Source organism: Sciurus carolinensis, chromosome 15 (assembly GCF_902686445.1).
Source record: "Sciurus carolinensis chromosome 15, mSciCar1.2, whole genome shotgun sequence".
Classification (NCBI taxonomy): Eukaryota; Metazoa; Chordata; class Mammalia; order Rodentia; family Sciuridae; genus Sciurus; species Sciurus carolinensis.
Genome location: NC_062227.1, coordinates 62,043,233 through 62,056,847, shown reverse-complemented (window position 1 = coordinate 62,056,847; position 13,615 = coordinate 62,043,233). Strand labels below are relative to the sequence as shown.

At 38.3% G+C, this 13,615-nt stretch overlaps 1 protein-coding gene across 18 annotated transcripts in view; it reads left to right on the top strand.

The window, feature by feature from the left end:
- Tcf4 (transcription factor 4) overlaps positions 1 to 13,615 on the top strand; it is a 341,168-nt gene that overhangs the window by 302,497 nt on the left and 25,056 nt on the right. For 13 of the 18 annotated variants that reach the window (XM_047526166.1, XM_047526173.1, XM_047526170.1 and 10 more), the window contains 4 exons: positions 6,282 to 6,349; positions 7,329 to 7,407; positions 10,265 to 10,341; positions 13,024 to 13,227. In XM_047526166.1, coding sequence (XP_047382122.1) covers positions 6,282 to 6,349; positions 7,329 to 7,407; positions 10,265 to 10,341; positions 13,024 to 13,227 — 428 coding nt within the window. The remainder of the gene's footprint in view (positions 1 to 6,281; positions 6,350 to 7,328; positions 7,408 to 10,264; positions 10,342 to 13,023; positions 13,228 to 13,615) is intronic. The other 5 variants (XM_047526171.1, XM_047526182.1, XM_047526168.1 and 2 more) reach the window with 1 other exon arrangement.

Genomic DNA, 13,615 nt, shown 5'->3' with positions numbered 1-13,615 from the left:
TTTGAACTGGTGCCTCATCATTAGCTTGTCAATGCACAGGACACTGCACTCAGTGGGTCCGGGTCTAGTGGAGCCATTATGTGGGTTCTGCATGTTAAGGATGCATTTAACTTGTTGTAGACTACAGAGCCCTGCTTAAAGGTCTAGAATGTAATAAAAGAGCTGTAATTTCAAAAGAGAAAAGTTTTAAGATTTTTGAAAGCCAGTAAAGGAATGTTTTAGGAAATTTATTACATGAATTATTTCACAACAATGCATGTGGTTGTCAGAATCCATTAGCAGAATATGAAAAAGGTTTATAATCTTTTAGGAAGTAGTAGCTATGACAATTCAGCTTTTTGGAAGAATAGGCCATTTTTAATTTGCATAAATGCAGAAATCACTGGAAAGTTCTAGAATTCTAAAATATTCTAGAATGTTCTCCCCTAAAAATAACATGTCTTCCAATTCCTTAAGTACAAATGCAAAAGAAAATTTAAGGATGATAATAAGCCTTCATACTGCACAGTGTTCCCATGGATCACGTTTCTTCCCACTTCAATTATCTTAGACTTCAGTTTGGTTTTCATATATGGTTGAAGCCAGCAATGGCAGCATGTCTGTATGACAAGAAAAGAAGCTTTCTCTTCTGGTGTTAGTGATACTTCACTAACAAACAGTATGGATTAATAGGATACATCTGTAGACTTTTGAAAATATTTGGCGTACATTCACTCATTCTGAAATGCAGGAAATAAAGAAATACTAGGTTGCCTTGTATCTCAAAGAACAAACAGAGCTAATTAAATAATTGGTAAATAGGGAACACATAGCCTGACACATGTTTGAGATTACACACATGATTCTGTAGAAAATAACTGTAAGCAATACTAATGCCATAAGAATGGGGTTCAAGCACTAACACATGGACGTCACATTTTTCAAGTTTTCTTGGTAAAAAGCTGCAAGGCAGTGTGATCTTTTTATGCATGGCACTAATGTCTCAGGAAGCTGCCTTCTCAGTTCAGAATACCAGTTCTGGGTCTCAGTTTCATGTGGTAATATGCTTCTTAGTGGTCAGCAGTTGTCCTGAAATGAGAGTAGGCTAGCACAGGGCCTGTGGAGTGAGACTGGAGCTTCGGAGACATCAGACAGACAGTAACCTCTCTGGAACTGCACACTCTGAATTCTTGTCCATCTTATGCATCTCACAGATGGAAAGTGCTCACTGAGGTTTGGGACATTTTGTTATTTGTTTTACTTAGAAGTGACCCTTGTTTCTTGTTTTATTTTCTCTTGTCTTTTGATGCCCAGTATCATTTTTTGAAAAATCTTTGGAAGTATCAAACTTAGATTATATTTATGAGAGATTTTCTTTTAAATGACACATTCATTCACGAATCATTGAGAGAACTGTAGAGTGAAATATTTTATTGGTGGCAAATAGTCCACTCCTTTTCTCTCAAACCTTGTTAGAAAACTCTGGAGATGATGTTATACATTTCTGAATTGGAAGGGGGGTCTTAAGCACCCTGGAATCATATGAAGGTAATAGGTAGAACACATACTCACAGTAGTTCAACTGGGTTAGCACCCGATTAAGAAGCTTTCAGGTTACCAGCATCAGAGTCCTTCAACTTGATTCCTAAAACCCTTCCAATGTTATGCTGTTGGTGTATATCAAAAGCAGAGCAGTCCAATTCCTGTGAGCATACATACAATGAGCATACACACAGAGGAGTAAAGTTAATAAATGGTTAGTACAAGCCAGAGGGAATGGAAATGACTATGGGAAAGTAGCCATATGCATTTTGCTATCCATATATTTCCTTCCTAACTGCCATAATATAGGCCCGTAGCCCTTCCTGACCAGAAGTAAGAGGATTCTTGACCATAGCCCAGTCCAATGAAACTTTTCAAGGCTGAGAGCCTCTGAGCTCTCTCTCCAGCTCCGCACTGGGAGTTGCCATCTGTATACATTCACAGAGTGTACCCCATGTGGTTTCAGGCTCAACATCCTCCCTTCCCCTTGAAGGGAATTGGGCATATAACTAACATAATGGATATAATAACTATTATTGTTTTATTATTCTTTTACTGGCCTGCTTCCTAATGCAAGATATTTCCTATGTTTTCAAAGCTCAAACCAAGTAGTGTTGAAGGAACAAACTACCAAGATTGATTTAATACACCATGTGCTGAAGATTACTCTGGAATATCTATCTGGATCATGAATTAATCTGGCTAACAACTTTCACTTCTAATGACATGTTTGTATGACATGATGCATTTTAGGATATGACTTTCTAGTGGAAACATTATGTGCCTTTTCCCTTGAGGACCTGGTTTCACAGTAATTTTATTATTAGTCCCATAACATTCACTTTGTCTTTTACAAGGATCTTGAGCCTTCAGATACAGATGGGTGATGACCAGGCACAGAGCAAGAGTGATGTGAATCTGATCCAGCAGCATTGGGTTAGGGCTTGGTAGTTACAAGAGACCACCAGTGCAGAACAACAAGCGATTTTGATTTAAGTCTTCTCCACCATTTCCTGCACATGGTCACAAACGCACCCCCCCCCCCACAAACACACACACACCCATACTCATCCTTGGAATCCTTCCTGCTCAGTATTCCTTCATTGCAGTCCATATTTGAGTTTGTCTTCTAAGACTGCCATGGTAGCATTCTTTTGCTCATCTTTATAGACGAGCTCACAACATTGTTATGCTGCTTCTACTGGTTTTTATGACATAAGGGTCACTCAGACGCAGTTCAGAAAAACTTAATGCTAAAGCAGTTGTCCTCGCTAAGGCAAACACACCATGAATTGCCCTCCTTGTTCCTTTGATGTCTTCATGGTGTTCCCGGCCTCAGGTCATGGGTGTGCAGTAAAGGGGAAACACATTTTCCAAATTCTGATGTTTCAGGACTCGGTCCCCAGGCACCGCTCATCCTAGTGTTTTGTTTGGGGTGTGTTCTGATGGGAATTGCCATTTCCCCAAAGCGAAGGCTAAGACAGAGGGTGGTCCGGCATGTAGCCTGGCTCCGCAACCCTGCTTTCTGCTTCATGTTCCAGCCAGCAACAGCACCTGTGTTCAGTCCCTCTGAACAATACTTGGGTGGCTGGCAGTGTCGAATCCTCCTACAAAATTATAGTTCCTCATAATAACTGCTCATCTTCCATTCATTTTTGTGTTGCAACTCTATTTAGAGGCTGATTATTTTTTTCTCTTGAGCAAGAGAAATCAGTTAGAACCAAAATAATTCAAGAAATCAATACAGCCTTTACCAAGTGAAGGCAGTAGTGTTCACCTGTATTTCTATGACATGGGCATTTTGGTAATTGGCAGATGATAAGATAAGTTGACAAAAAAATGGCCTGGAAAGCTGCAAAGGTAAATTTGATACATGTTTTGCTAAACTTGACCTATTTGTCAATGCAAAAAAAAAAAAAAAGGAGAAAATTATGCCATTTAAGAATTAAAAATATATTCCTTCTCTGATTCTGTATGCCCTTTGATATGTCTGTCACACAAATAAAAAGAGGACTGTCTAAGAGGACCCATCTCACTTAATATGTTCAGGGAATCTTGAAAATGTGTCCCCTCCAGGGTGTCCTGGAACAGAACAAAAGGCATTCCCAGTGAAAGGGTGAACTGGCCCCAGTAAACTTCTTTGAAATTTAAACCCTTGAGTTTGGCTGTCCAGCTGTTGCAAGGTAACATGGCCTTATGTTAGAAAATAGTCTGTTCTTACCGTGGCTTCCAGGAGTAGCCTTTGTAGTTTTCTGAAACATTTTCATGACAAGATGGGATAAAGGAGCTGGTTCTATTTTAGATTCTGCTTCCTGAGTCTTAGTATCTCCCTGTATAAAACAGGCACTAAGACAAAGCTTAGTTAGATGTACTGCTAAAAAAAATCATAACAGGAATATCTTATCTCTCCTAAAGTATGATTCTGTGTGACAGGTAATTTATTTCATAAAGTTCTTTAAATTGTTTTTATTGATTTTCAATTCTTTCTATTTGGTTTCATGAATTTTTTTAAAATTTATAATCCTCATTTTTAAATTGTTCAAAGGAAGAATTAATCTTTTAGAAATTTAAGTCCTTTTGAAAACTATTTCTGTATCAAGTTTTTATCTGTAATTGGAAAAACATCTTGTTCTTTTTTGGTTTAGGTTCTGTTAGATCAGGTGACTTTTCCTCCCCCAGTGTGGCTCTGAACTTATACTTCATGAAGATCTGTATTCATGTCAAGCAGATATCACAAATCATTTTCACTGCTAACTCTAATTTTAATTATATAATAGTAAAAAAATAATATTACTTACAGAGGGGAAAAAAGACGTTTTCCTTTCTCAGGTACCCTGGTAATATATGCAAAAAACTATTAGTGCTGTCTGTGTCTTCAGATCTTTATTATGTTCCGTTTAGAATGGTGTTTAGGTTTTAGTTTTGTTTCGGTACTAGGGGTTGAACCCAGGGGTGCTTTACTGCTGAGCTGCATCCCCAGCTCTTTTTATTTTTTTATTTTGAGATAGGGTCTCACTAAGTTATCGAGGGCCTCACTAAATTGCTGAGACTGGCTTCCGACTTTCTACCCTCCTGCCTCAGCTTCCCAAGTCAATGGGATTATAGGCACTATAATCCACTAGCTCCATGACTCTGTTTAGTTTTTAAAGAACATATTCACACAGCAGTTCTTCTTATTTTTGCACTAGATATAAGTTCACTTATCTTTCATCATATATTAAAAATTTGAATATGCTTGATATCTGTTCATATTGCATCATATTGCCCAATTCTAGGATGTCATTCCCTAATTTCAAGGAATTTGCTTAAATGTATAATCTTGAGTACTAATAATTCTTGTAGTTTTAATATCATACATTTGTGATATGAAAAAGAAGAGGTTTGTTTTCATGGAGGCTAATCATATTCACTTTATCGTATACCAGTTTTCTTTCATTATTTTAGTGATTCACAAGTGCATCTGTGTATGGGTTTTGTTAACCGAATAAACATATCAAAAGATGATGTAACTGGTGTGTCCAAAGTGTAAATATGTAAAATTCACAAGCATAACTTAACTATGCTGAGCAGAGGACAGAAGAAATGACATGCAGGATTTGAGCCTCAGAGATCTGACTATGCCATTGCATGTCACAGGTCAGGGAGAGGATGAGGCCTCCTGGCCACAAAAAGGGCTGTCCTGTTCAGTGGTAGGGCTAGGAAAATGTTTAAATGACACCTGGGTGCAGTGAAATTCTGCTAAATTCATAAGTTTATTCAAGATTTCCTTTTTGTATTTCACCAAACGCTGCAAACATCTTCCCCTGGAAATTCCATAGGCTTCACTTGAGTGCTGTGTCTCTTTGCTCGCACTGGAGCCTTAGTACGTAGAACACACCCCAAGTTCCAGGTATCCTTTTAATCCTGAGGGGCTCAGAAGAACCTGGCTATCCCATCTTACCATGTAGTTTTAAACACAAGTTACTTTCAGAGGGTGCATGTTAAATAGAGCTGGCTTTGATTTATATACGGGCATATATACCTTTTATTATAATATCCTTTGTTAATCTACTTTGTGGATAAAAATACCAGTGTTTAAGGTGGTAGTGAAAAGCTTCATGAATGTGTAGACTTATTTTAGCTCTAGAATTTGAGATCATATTGACTTTTCATAGCATAACAAATATTTTTTAATGTGAATATGGATTTAAATAGGTGGAAAACAAGTTATTTAAAATATTAAAGACATTTTCTCTCTTTGTTATCTAGACCAGTTATAAATTCCTTTTTGTTGGTTGTGCTTCGTTCAACTGTGGAACACCTAAGAGGAAAACCCCATTTTGCTGGGGTAACAGGTTTTTCTTTATTTGAAAACAGGTGTAAATTATAAAGATAATTCAATTTGCTATAAAAATATAAAGAAAAGCTGAATTGGGGGGACTTCAGTGTCCTGAAAGTGCTGCCTAAATCTTAGCAATGACCGCCACATGTTGGCATGCTACTAGTCACCAGCAACCACTCCTAATCAACAAGAGGGAAAGTAATAGCATCTAGAACACTTTGTCTTTAAACCAAGGTGTCAGGTTTATATTTTATCTGTAAAAAATGTAACATGAATGTATTTGACATCTACCTCAGCAAACAAATTAATGCTAATTAAAGATTAATGTGTTGTAATTAGCATTAAAAATGCAATTAAATTGTGAGTAAATGGACCAGGAATAGAAAATTGTTAGACGTCTCACTGCCTGGTTTTCATATTCTGCCTTTTGTTTTTGCAGCAAATAGAGGAAGCGGGGCAGCAGGCAGCTCCCAGACTGGAGACGCTCTGGGGAAAGCACTTGCTTCGGTGAGGAAGTATTGACTTTGGACTCCACATGCACCATTGTAGCAGGGTGAACTTTAATCAGAAGTGGACATTTGGAATTTTAGAAAATGAATGGCAAATAACTTTGATTTTTGGAAAATGCTAACTTTCTTGCATAATGGTCATTGGAAAAGTTGACAGGGAAGCTGTTTTGTGTCCTGTCCATGGCTTGCCTCTTCCATGTTGTTTGCTCACAGTGTTGGCTAGGCCACCACATTCAGTTATCCATCTAGGGATGTTCTCGGAACCTTTCAGTTTCTAGATTTTCTATGTAGATTTCTTTTTCTTTTTTTTCCTCTAATGTAGTGTGGTGCTCATTGACCACTAAGACTAGTTCTGCAAGGACAATTCTAAAACAGTTTGGAAAAGGCATTTGAAAAAAAGGAGGAATTGTCACATTATTGGCACCTGGGGGACTCTGCTTCTCTGCTTTGCCCACCCACTGCCAGGAAGCCAGAATTAAATGTTTCTCTTCCTGGATGCTCCCTGGTAACAAAATGGCACACCTTATTTGTCTGAGGGACTATACCTGATATTTTGGTCAAAAACCAAACATGATCAGTTGCAAATATAAGTGGAGGTCGTCTCTTTAAGATGTTGTTTCTGGTTGCTTTTTCCTAACCATTGGGAATGTAAAATAAATCCAACTTATATTAGCATTGTGTCCTAAGTAAAAGTGCTTATTTAATCGGGGCCTTCCTATAACTTTGGGATCAAATGCCCTAATTACAATTGAAGGAGTTGGAGGTAGAACCTTAGAAATGATCCTGTCGAGCCTCTCATTATGTAGTAATGGTTGTTAAGTTTTTCATTTTAGACTATTGATACTATAGTTAATGGTTACGTGTATTTGATAACTCATAAGATTTAGATGAATTGCATTAGTAGCTTTGTAGTTTTCAAAACTGTAAATTGTTTATTCCTAATAATGAGGGTTATTTTTTCCTCCCTGCTGTTGAAGATCTATTCTCCAGATCACACTAACAACAGCTTTTCATCAAACCCTTCAACTCCTGTTGGCTCTCCTCCTTCTCTCTCAGGTACTGTATTTTAAATCGCATTTCATCATAGTAACAGTTTCTGAGAATGATTTCCCTTTTATACTTGCTGCTGTAGCAGATAGAAATTCACTCCCCCCGCAAATCCCAAAACATCGCAGACAAATAAAACAGGATGGGAGAGACAGATTACAATATGACAGTACATTTACGTCCAAAATCTTTCTTAAAAATTAGATGATCCTTTTAGACTACACAAGCACATGAAAAATTTATTTCTTAAACTTTTCTTAGCTCTGCCAAAAACTCCCAACAGCAGAATGATATATTCCAACAAAACATCTCAGATGAAAAAAACTCAGTTAATATAATTGTAAATATGAATATAGACTATATACTCATCAAATGTAGGCTACTTACACAGATCACTTCCTGCAGACATTTCAGCCTTTCCAAATTCCCTGTTTAAAATATGTGCCATTGGAATATTTTGGAGAAACTTGTAACTTTGTAAATAAATTGTGAAATAATTTCTTTGGTGCATAGGAGATGTTTGCCTCTAAAATATAACAAATTAACATGAAATATGTCTTCATATTGAATAATTATCAGTTGAAGGATATGTCTGTAAGTCATTTAACTTTTCAGAGGTGCATTTAAGAGACAATATCTTTTGCGTGTAAATGCGTCTAGGAAACCTTACCTAATAAATATCTGTCTCACCCTGAAAAGAAAATAGGTGGCTTCCAAACAAAACTAAATCACATGCACACCTGCCTGAAAACTGACCTTACTGTAGTTCATAGTGGGTCCCCTGTCTAAATGTTGCATCCTTGAACCCTGTTTTATCCCCCATATGCAATTTTCATATGACCCACTATAAATTGGGTTCCCTGATAGAGAATGGGAAGTTTCAGATTGTTGTAAAACTTTCATAAGTGATGATGATGACTAAGACTCGATTTCATATCAGCTCTTTCCAAGCCCCCATGATAGGGGAGGGTCACAGAATAAGGAAAGGGATGGGTAATGGCAACCTGAAATCCATGTGTCTAAAGAGGCCAAGTTGAAACTGAAAGAAATAGAGATGATAGTAAGAATTTAAAGAAGTATTCCCTGTTTCACAATTGGAAAGTGAAGTCCAGTGGTGTTGTACTCTTCTAGTTCTACACCAGATTCTTAGGCTCTGAAAAAGTGACCTCCAGTGCAGTATCTAGAACCAGAGAAGGGTTGGGTAGGAAGGACTTGAGACAGTAAGGATGGAACATCGGAGTGGATGGAACACCACATTCCCCATTTCAAACAAAGCATCTCTAATTCCATGTGTTCTAATTTGGAAAAAAAAAACAAACAAACAATGTTCTCTGGTTTTAAAGTGTGAGAATAACTAATGTAGACTGATGCCCTGATTCTCTGGATGTGTGTACTGAGGCCCAGTGAGTATAGACAGTTAGATTGGAGGTGTAGGTCATTGGTAGAGCAATTTTACCTAGCATGAGAGAGCTCCAGGGTTCAATCCCTAGTATCCTCATAATAAGAAAGGAAGGAATGGAGGGAGGGAGAGAGAAAGGGAGGACAGGCAGGTTATGGCTTGCCAAGGTTATGCCATTAGTAATAGCGAGTAAGACCAGAGCTCGAAGCCTACTCTGTGGTCCTGATTTTAGGTTATGTTGGGACAGGAAAGTCAAGATATGTGATCATTCAGGGGAATAGCACACGTGCCTGCAGCTTGTGCAGCCTGCTCTAGGTGGAAGGCACAGAAACAAGGCTGCAGATGCCACTTTCTGGGTCCTGGAAATGCATCCTGGGAAGACCACGTGCTGGGGAGAAAGAACTTTTATGAAGATACAAATAAGGGGACAGATTGCTATTTTCACACTGACAGCTCTGTCCAAATTCTGTCAAGAAAAGTAATTGAACAAAATATTCTATTTTTGTTTAGCATAAAAATACACAGGCATACCCAGAAAAGATAGGAAGAATGGATTTTTAAAGTGCTAACAGCATTGGGGCATGCTGTTTCAGTGAGATCATAGCTATTAGTTTTTTTTCTTTTTTGGAATTATGTATTTTCTGAGCTTTCTACACTAAGTGCATATTAAATTTAAAATTGGTTTCTATTTATTTTGTAGGTTAGACATAGAATATGTACTCTAATGAGAATCTTTCTTTACCTTCAGGTTTAGTGAGTAGTAAAAAGTTTATTGTCTTCAAGAAAAAATATTAGTTGTTACTCTTATATGGAGTTTTAAAATTTCTGTTTAATGGATTGCTGCTAAGTAATCTCATTCCCTTAAACTGTTTCTGAGAGGCTGCAGTGTAGCTCGGGGCTGAGTTTAATCCCCAGTTCCCCAGTCCCCCAAAAATGTTCCTAAAGACTTATGTCACTTCTAGATCACTTTTAAAACAAGTAGCAAAGATGCTTTCCGTTGATGAGGTATTTTGGTTGAACGTAAACCAGCCTTGCATAAAGATCTAACAACCCCTCCTCTTTTGTACCCTTCAAAGTACCTAAACTCTATAGTGACTGATTTCTTCTACCAGGAGCCTTTCCAACTGAAACTGAGACTCAATTAAATGTTCTATTACAGCTAGAAGGAAGTGAGGGTCCATGTAAAGTCTGCTTGTTTTACACATCAAGTGTTTTCCTGAGCTGGAGAGGTAGCTCAGTGGCCTAGCATGCATATAGGCCCTGAGTTCATGCCCCAGCACAGCAAAAGATAGAATGAAAGGAAAAGAGAAAATGTTTTTCTTGCCCCAGAATTCTGGTCTTGAGAAGTTCACATGTAGTTACTTTATTGTTTAAGTGAAAGTCATCATAAAAGAACTCTTTTTAAAGTACATTCAGCTTATTATTAAGTTGACGTGGACCTAATTTTAATCCTCATTTTACTATCAGCAGGCACTGCTGTTTGGTCAAGAAATGGAGGTCAGGCCTCATCATCTCCCAATTATGAAGGACCCTTGCACTCCTTGGTAAGTCTCATCTGCTTATCTCCAGTCGCTTTCAGATCCAGGTTTTCCTTTCTACTTCACACTCCAAGATGCTTATTTTTGCTAATCACTGTGACAATAGGTCAATGTTAAACATACCAACTTGATTGCAGCCAGTTATTAGACTGCTTGTTTCTGTTTGTTGATGGTTACACAGATAATCCCACAGCATGGAAGGCCCAGGAATCTTAGCGTCTAGGACCAGATGAGACTCAAACTGACCTCTTGGTTGGGAGAGACCCCTGCCAGTGATTAAATAACTTCCCTGACCTCAGCCAGCTATAGTGCCTGCTCATCCGCACAGCAGGAGTACTCAAAGATTCGTGCCACCTCAACTTTGTTTCGCAGAATAACAGGTTTATGGGAGGTTTCCTCTTAACCTCTAAATAAGAGACCTTCTGTTTATTTCCTCATTCACTGTGGTTCTCATAGGAATTCAGTAATATTGTTAATAGTACAGAAGTGCCTACTCTTCAGGAGGAAATAGCTGAACATTTCCATGGGAATAATTTATACTATAAATACTCATGATGATTCAGTGTCTGACACTTTAGTCTTCCTCAGCTCATGGTAGACGGGACTGGAAATACGCATGCACCATCCCTGATCCATGCAATGTCTGGTCTTCACATGAGTCAGATGGGGAGGATAGCCGGAAGTGGGGCAAGCCTGTTAGTCCTGCAAAGCTGAGTTTTCCTTTTTTCCTGAAAATTTCTACATGAAACAGAAGGCATGGATTTGTCTAACTTAGTGTTGTCATGTCAGTGGTTCTGTGTCTTCCCTTTCTGCTCCCTCTTTAAGGAAAATCTAAAGATGAAGTCACAAAGATGGATTCCCTCCTTCATTGCTCTTCTCCTTGCTGGAATATCTGAATCATCCAGTTATGCGTTTTAGCCAATAAAGGGACCCACACAGAGAGACAGCATGTGTGCTACCCAACCCATTGATGGACAGGCTGCATCTAAATAATGCCTAGTTGTTTTAAGAGTTTGCCTCCATCGGTCATTCTCCAGGGTCCATCCATCTACACCAGGCTTCATCCAGTGTAGAACCATAAAGCCTGTTCATAGGTGTGGACAACAGCTTTGATTCATATGGATTCTGAATGCTCGGAAGCAGAAACCCCCTCTCCCTCCCTAGGAGAGCCAGCATTAGGGTAGGCACATGTATGATGTCTCTTCACGCTTGCATTTACACTCAGAAGTAGGCATTCTCATTCCCTTTTTATAAATTAAAAAACTCAGGCTCAAAGAAGGTTAGTGACTTTTCCCAGGTCAAATAAGTAGCAGAGCTAGCAATCTAGGGGAGGTGGTTTAACTCCCAAACCCACCAAATCAAAATGCTCTGTACCATAGACTAACCCCATTAGACACACATTCTTCCTGTTGGTATAGAATAATTAGAAATTGTTTTTCTCATGCAGTAGAGCTGGTCCATCTGTTTGCACAGCACGTGAGGAATAGAGTAGATCATAGCTTGATGCAGTACAGAGCAGCACGAGGTTTAGAGTCCCAAACTCTCGATTCCAACCCTGACTTTACATTTCCTGGCACTATGATACTGAGGACTTAATTTACTTCTTTTCTTTGAGCCTCCTTTAACCATCTGTATGAAGGGATATTAATGTCTTTTCTACCTGCAGTACACATGGGCAATGAGGATCACTGAGATGTTATATTTAAAAGTGTACAGCAGAGAGTAATACTTGATATCATTGATGACAGTAAAAAGTGTGTGTGTGTGTGTGTGTGTGTGTGTGTGTGTGTATGTCCACGTTCTTTTTCCTCACTGGTAACTCTAGCAGAGGCCTTACCTAGCTGAGGAAAACTAGAATTCTAATGGTTGGAATGAAAAAGGTCATTGAACTTGTGAGTGTATGCGACAGTGACCGTAGAGGGGCTTTGAAGTCATTTAGATATCCTCAGTGAATGAGCAGTTCAAGTCTTTATGATACTTCAGTCTTCAAGTTTTCTATCACTTTGGTTGACAGAGTTTTGATAATTTTTTTTTCCTGTAAAAGACTTGGGGTCCTTACATACACATATGCATGTGCACATGTAGGCTGGTATTGATAGTAGATAAAAAACAACAAACACAGGTTAAAAACTCATTAGGAAACCAAAATCTTTATGTTTTACCTGTCTCTGACTTGATGATAATTTAATTGGGAAACCACAAATAGGCTATCTTCCCACTGCTAATTTTTTCGAACTCTTAACCAATCTCTTCCAGAATGTTTTGAGTTTTTGTTTGTCTGTCTGTTTTGTTTTTGTTGTTGTTTTTAGATATGCACCTACTAGAATAAAATGTAGACCCAACTCACCATCATGGTGGCTTAGAAACCGAATGGTCTTTTGTAGAATAAATCTAAATTCTCTTTCAAACTAATGCAGTTCAGTATTGCATGTGCAAACAGTATTGCCCTGGAAGAATTTTTGAGTTTACTTTTTCATGAAAAAACACTATAATTTTAGCATCAACATTTTCTACCAGTTTTCTAGGAAGGACATTATGTATTTTTATTATTGTTCTAAGGAAATAAACTTTATTGGAAACATATATTCAAGAACCAAAGTGTGGTTCGTGTCGACCAAAGCTCTCCTTATATAACCTATGCATATATTTCAAACTGTATCAAACTCTACATCATTCATTAACCAACAGCAAAGCCGAATTGAAGATCGCTTAGAAAGACTGGATGATGCAATTCATGTTCTCCGGAATCATGCAGTGGGCCCATCCACAGCTGTGCCTGGTGGTCACGGGGACATGCATGGGATCATCGGACCTTCTCATAATGGAGCAATGGGTGGTCTGGGCTCAGGGTACGGAACCGGCCTTCTTTCAGCCAACAGACATTCACTCATGGTAAGTGATGAGATTTGTAGACTATACGAATTTGTACAATGCAGAATTAGAATTTCAGGCTTAAATACTTGGCTACTGGCTTGCAAAGAAGCTTTATTGAACTAATAGAACTTTACCCATTTATACTTTATACAGTTCAGTGTATTCTAGTGCATTCACATGATTGTGTAGCCATCACAACAGGCTAGTTTTAGGACATTTTTGCCCACTGCAAAAAGAAAAGAAAACTCATTAAGACTTATTTCTCACCCCTGTCCCAACAACCACTGATCTGCTTTGTGTCTATAGATTTGCCTAATTCTGGACATTTCTCATAGATTGAATCGTACGACACGTTACTCTTTTTGACTAGCAGCTATTACTTAGAGTAATCTTTTCAAGGTTTATC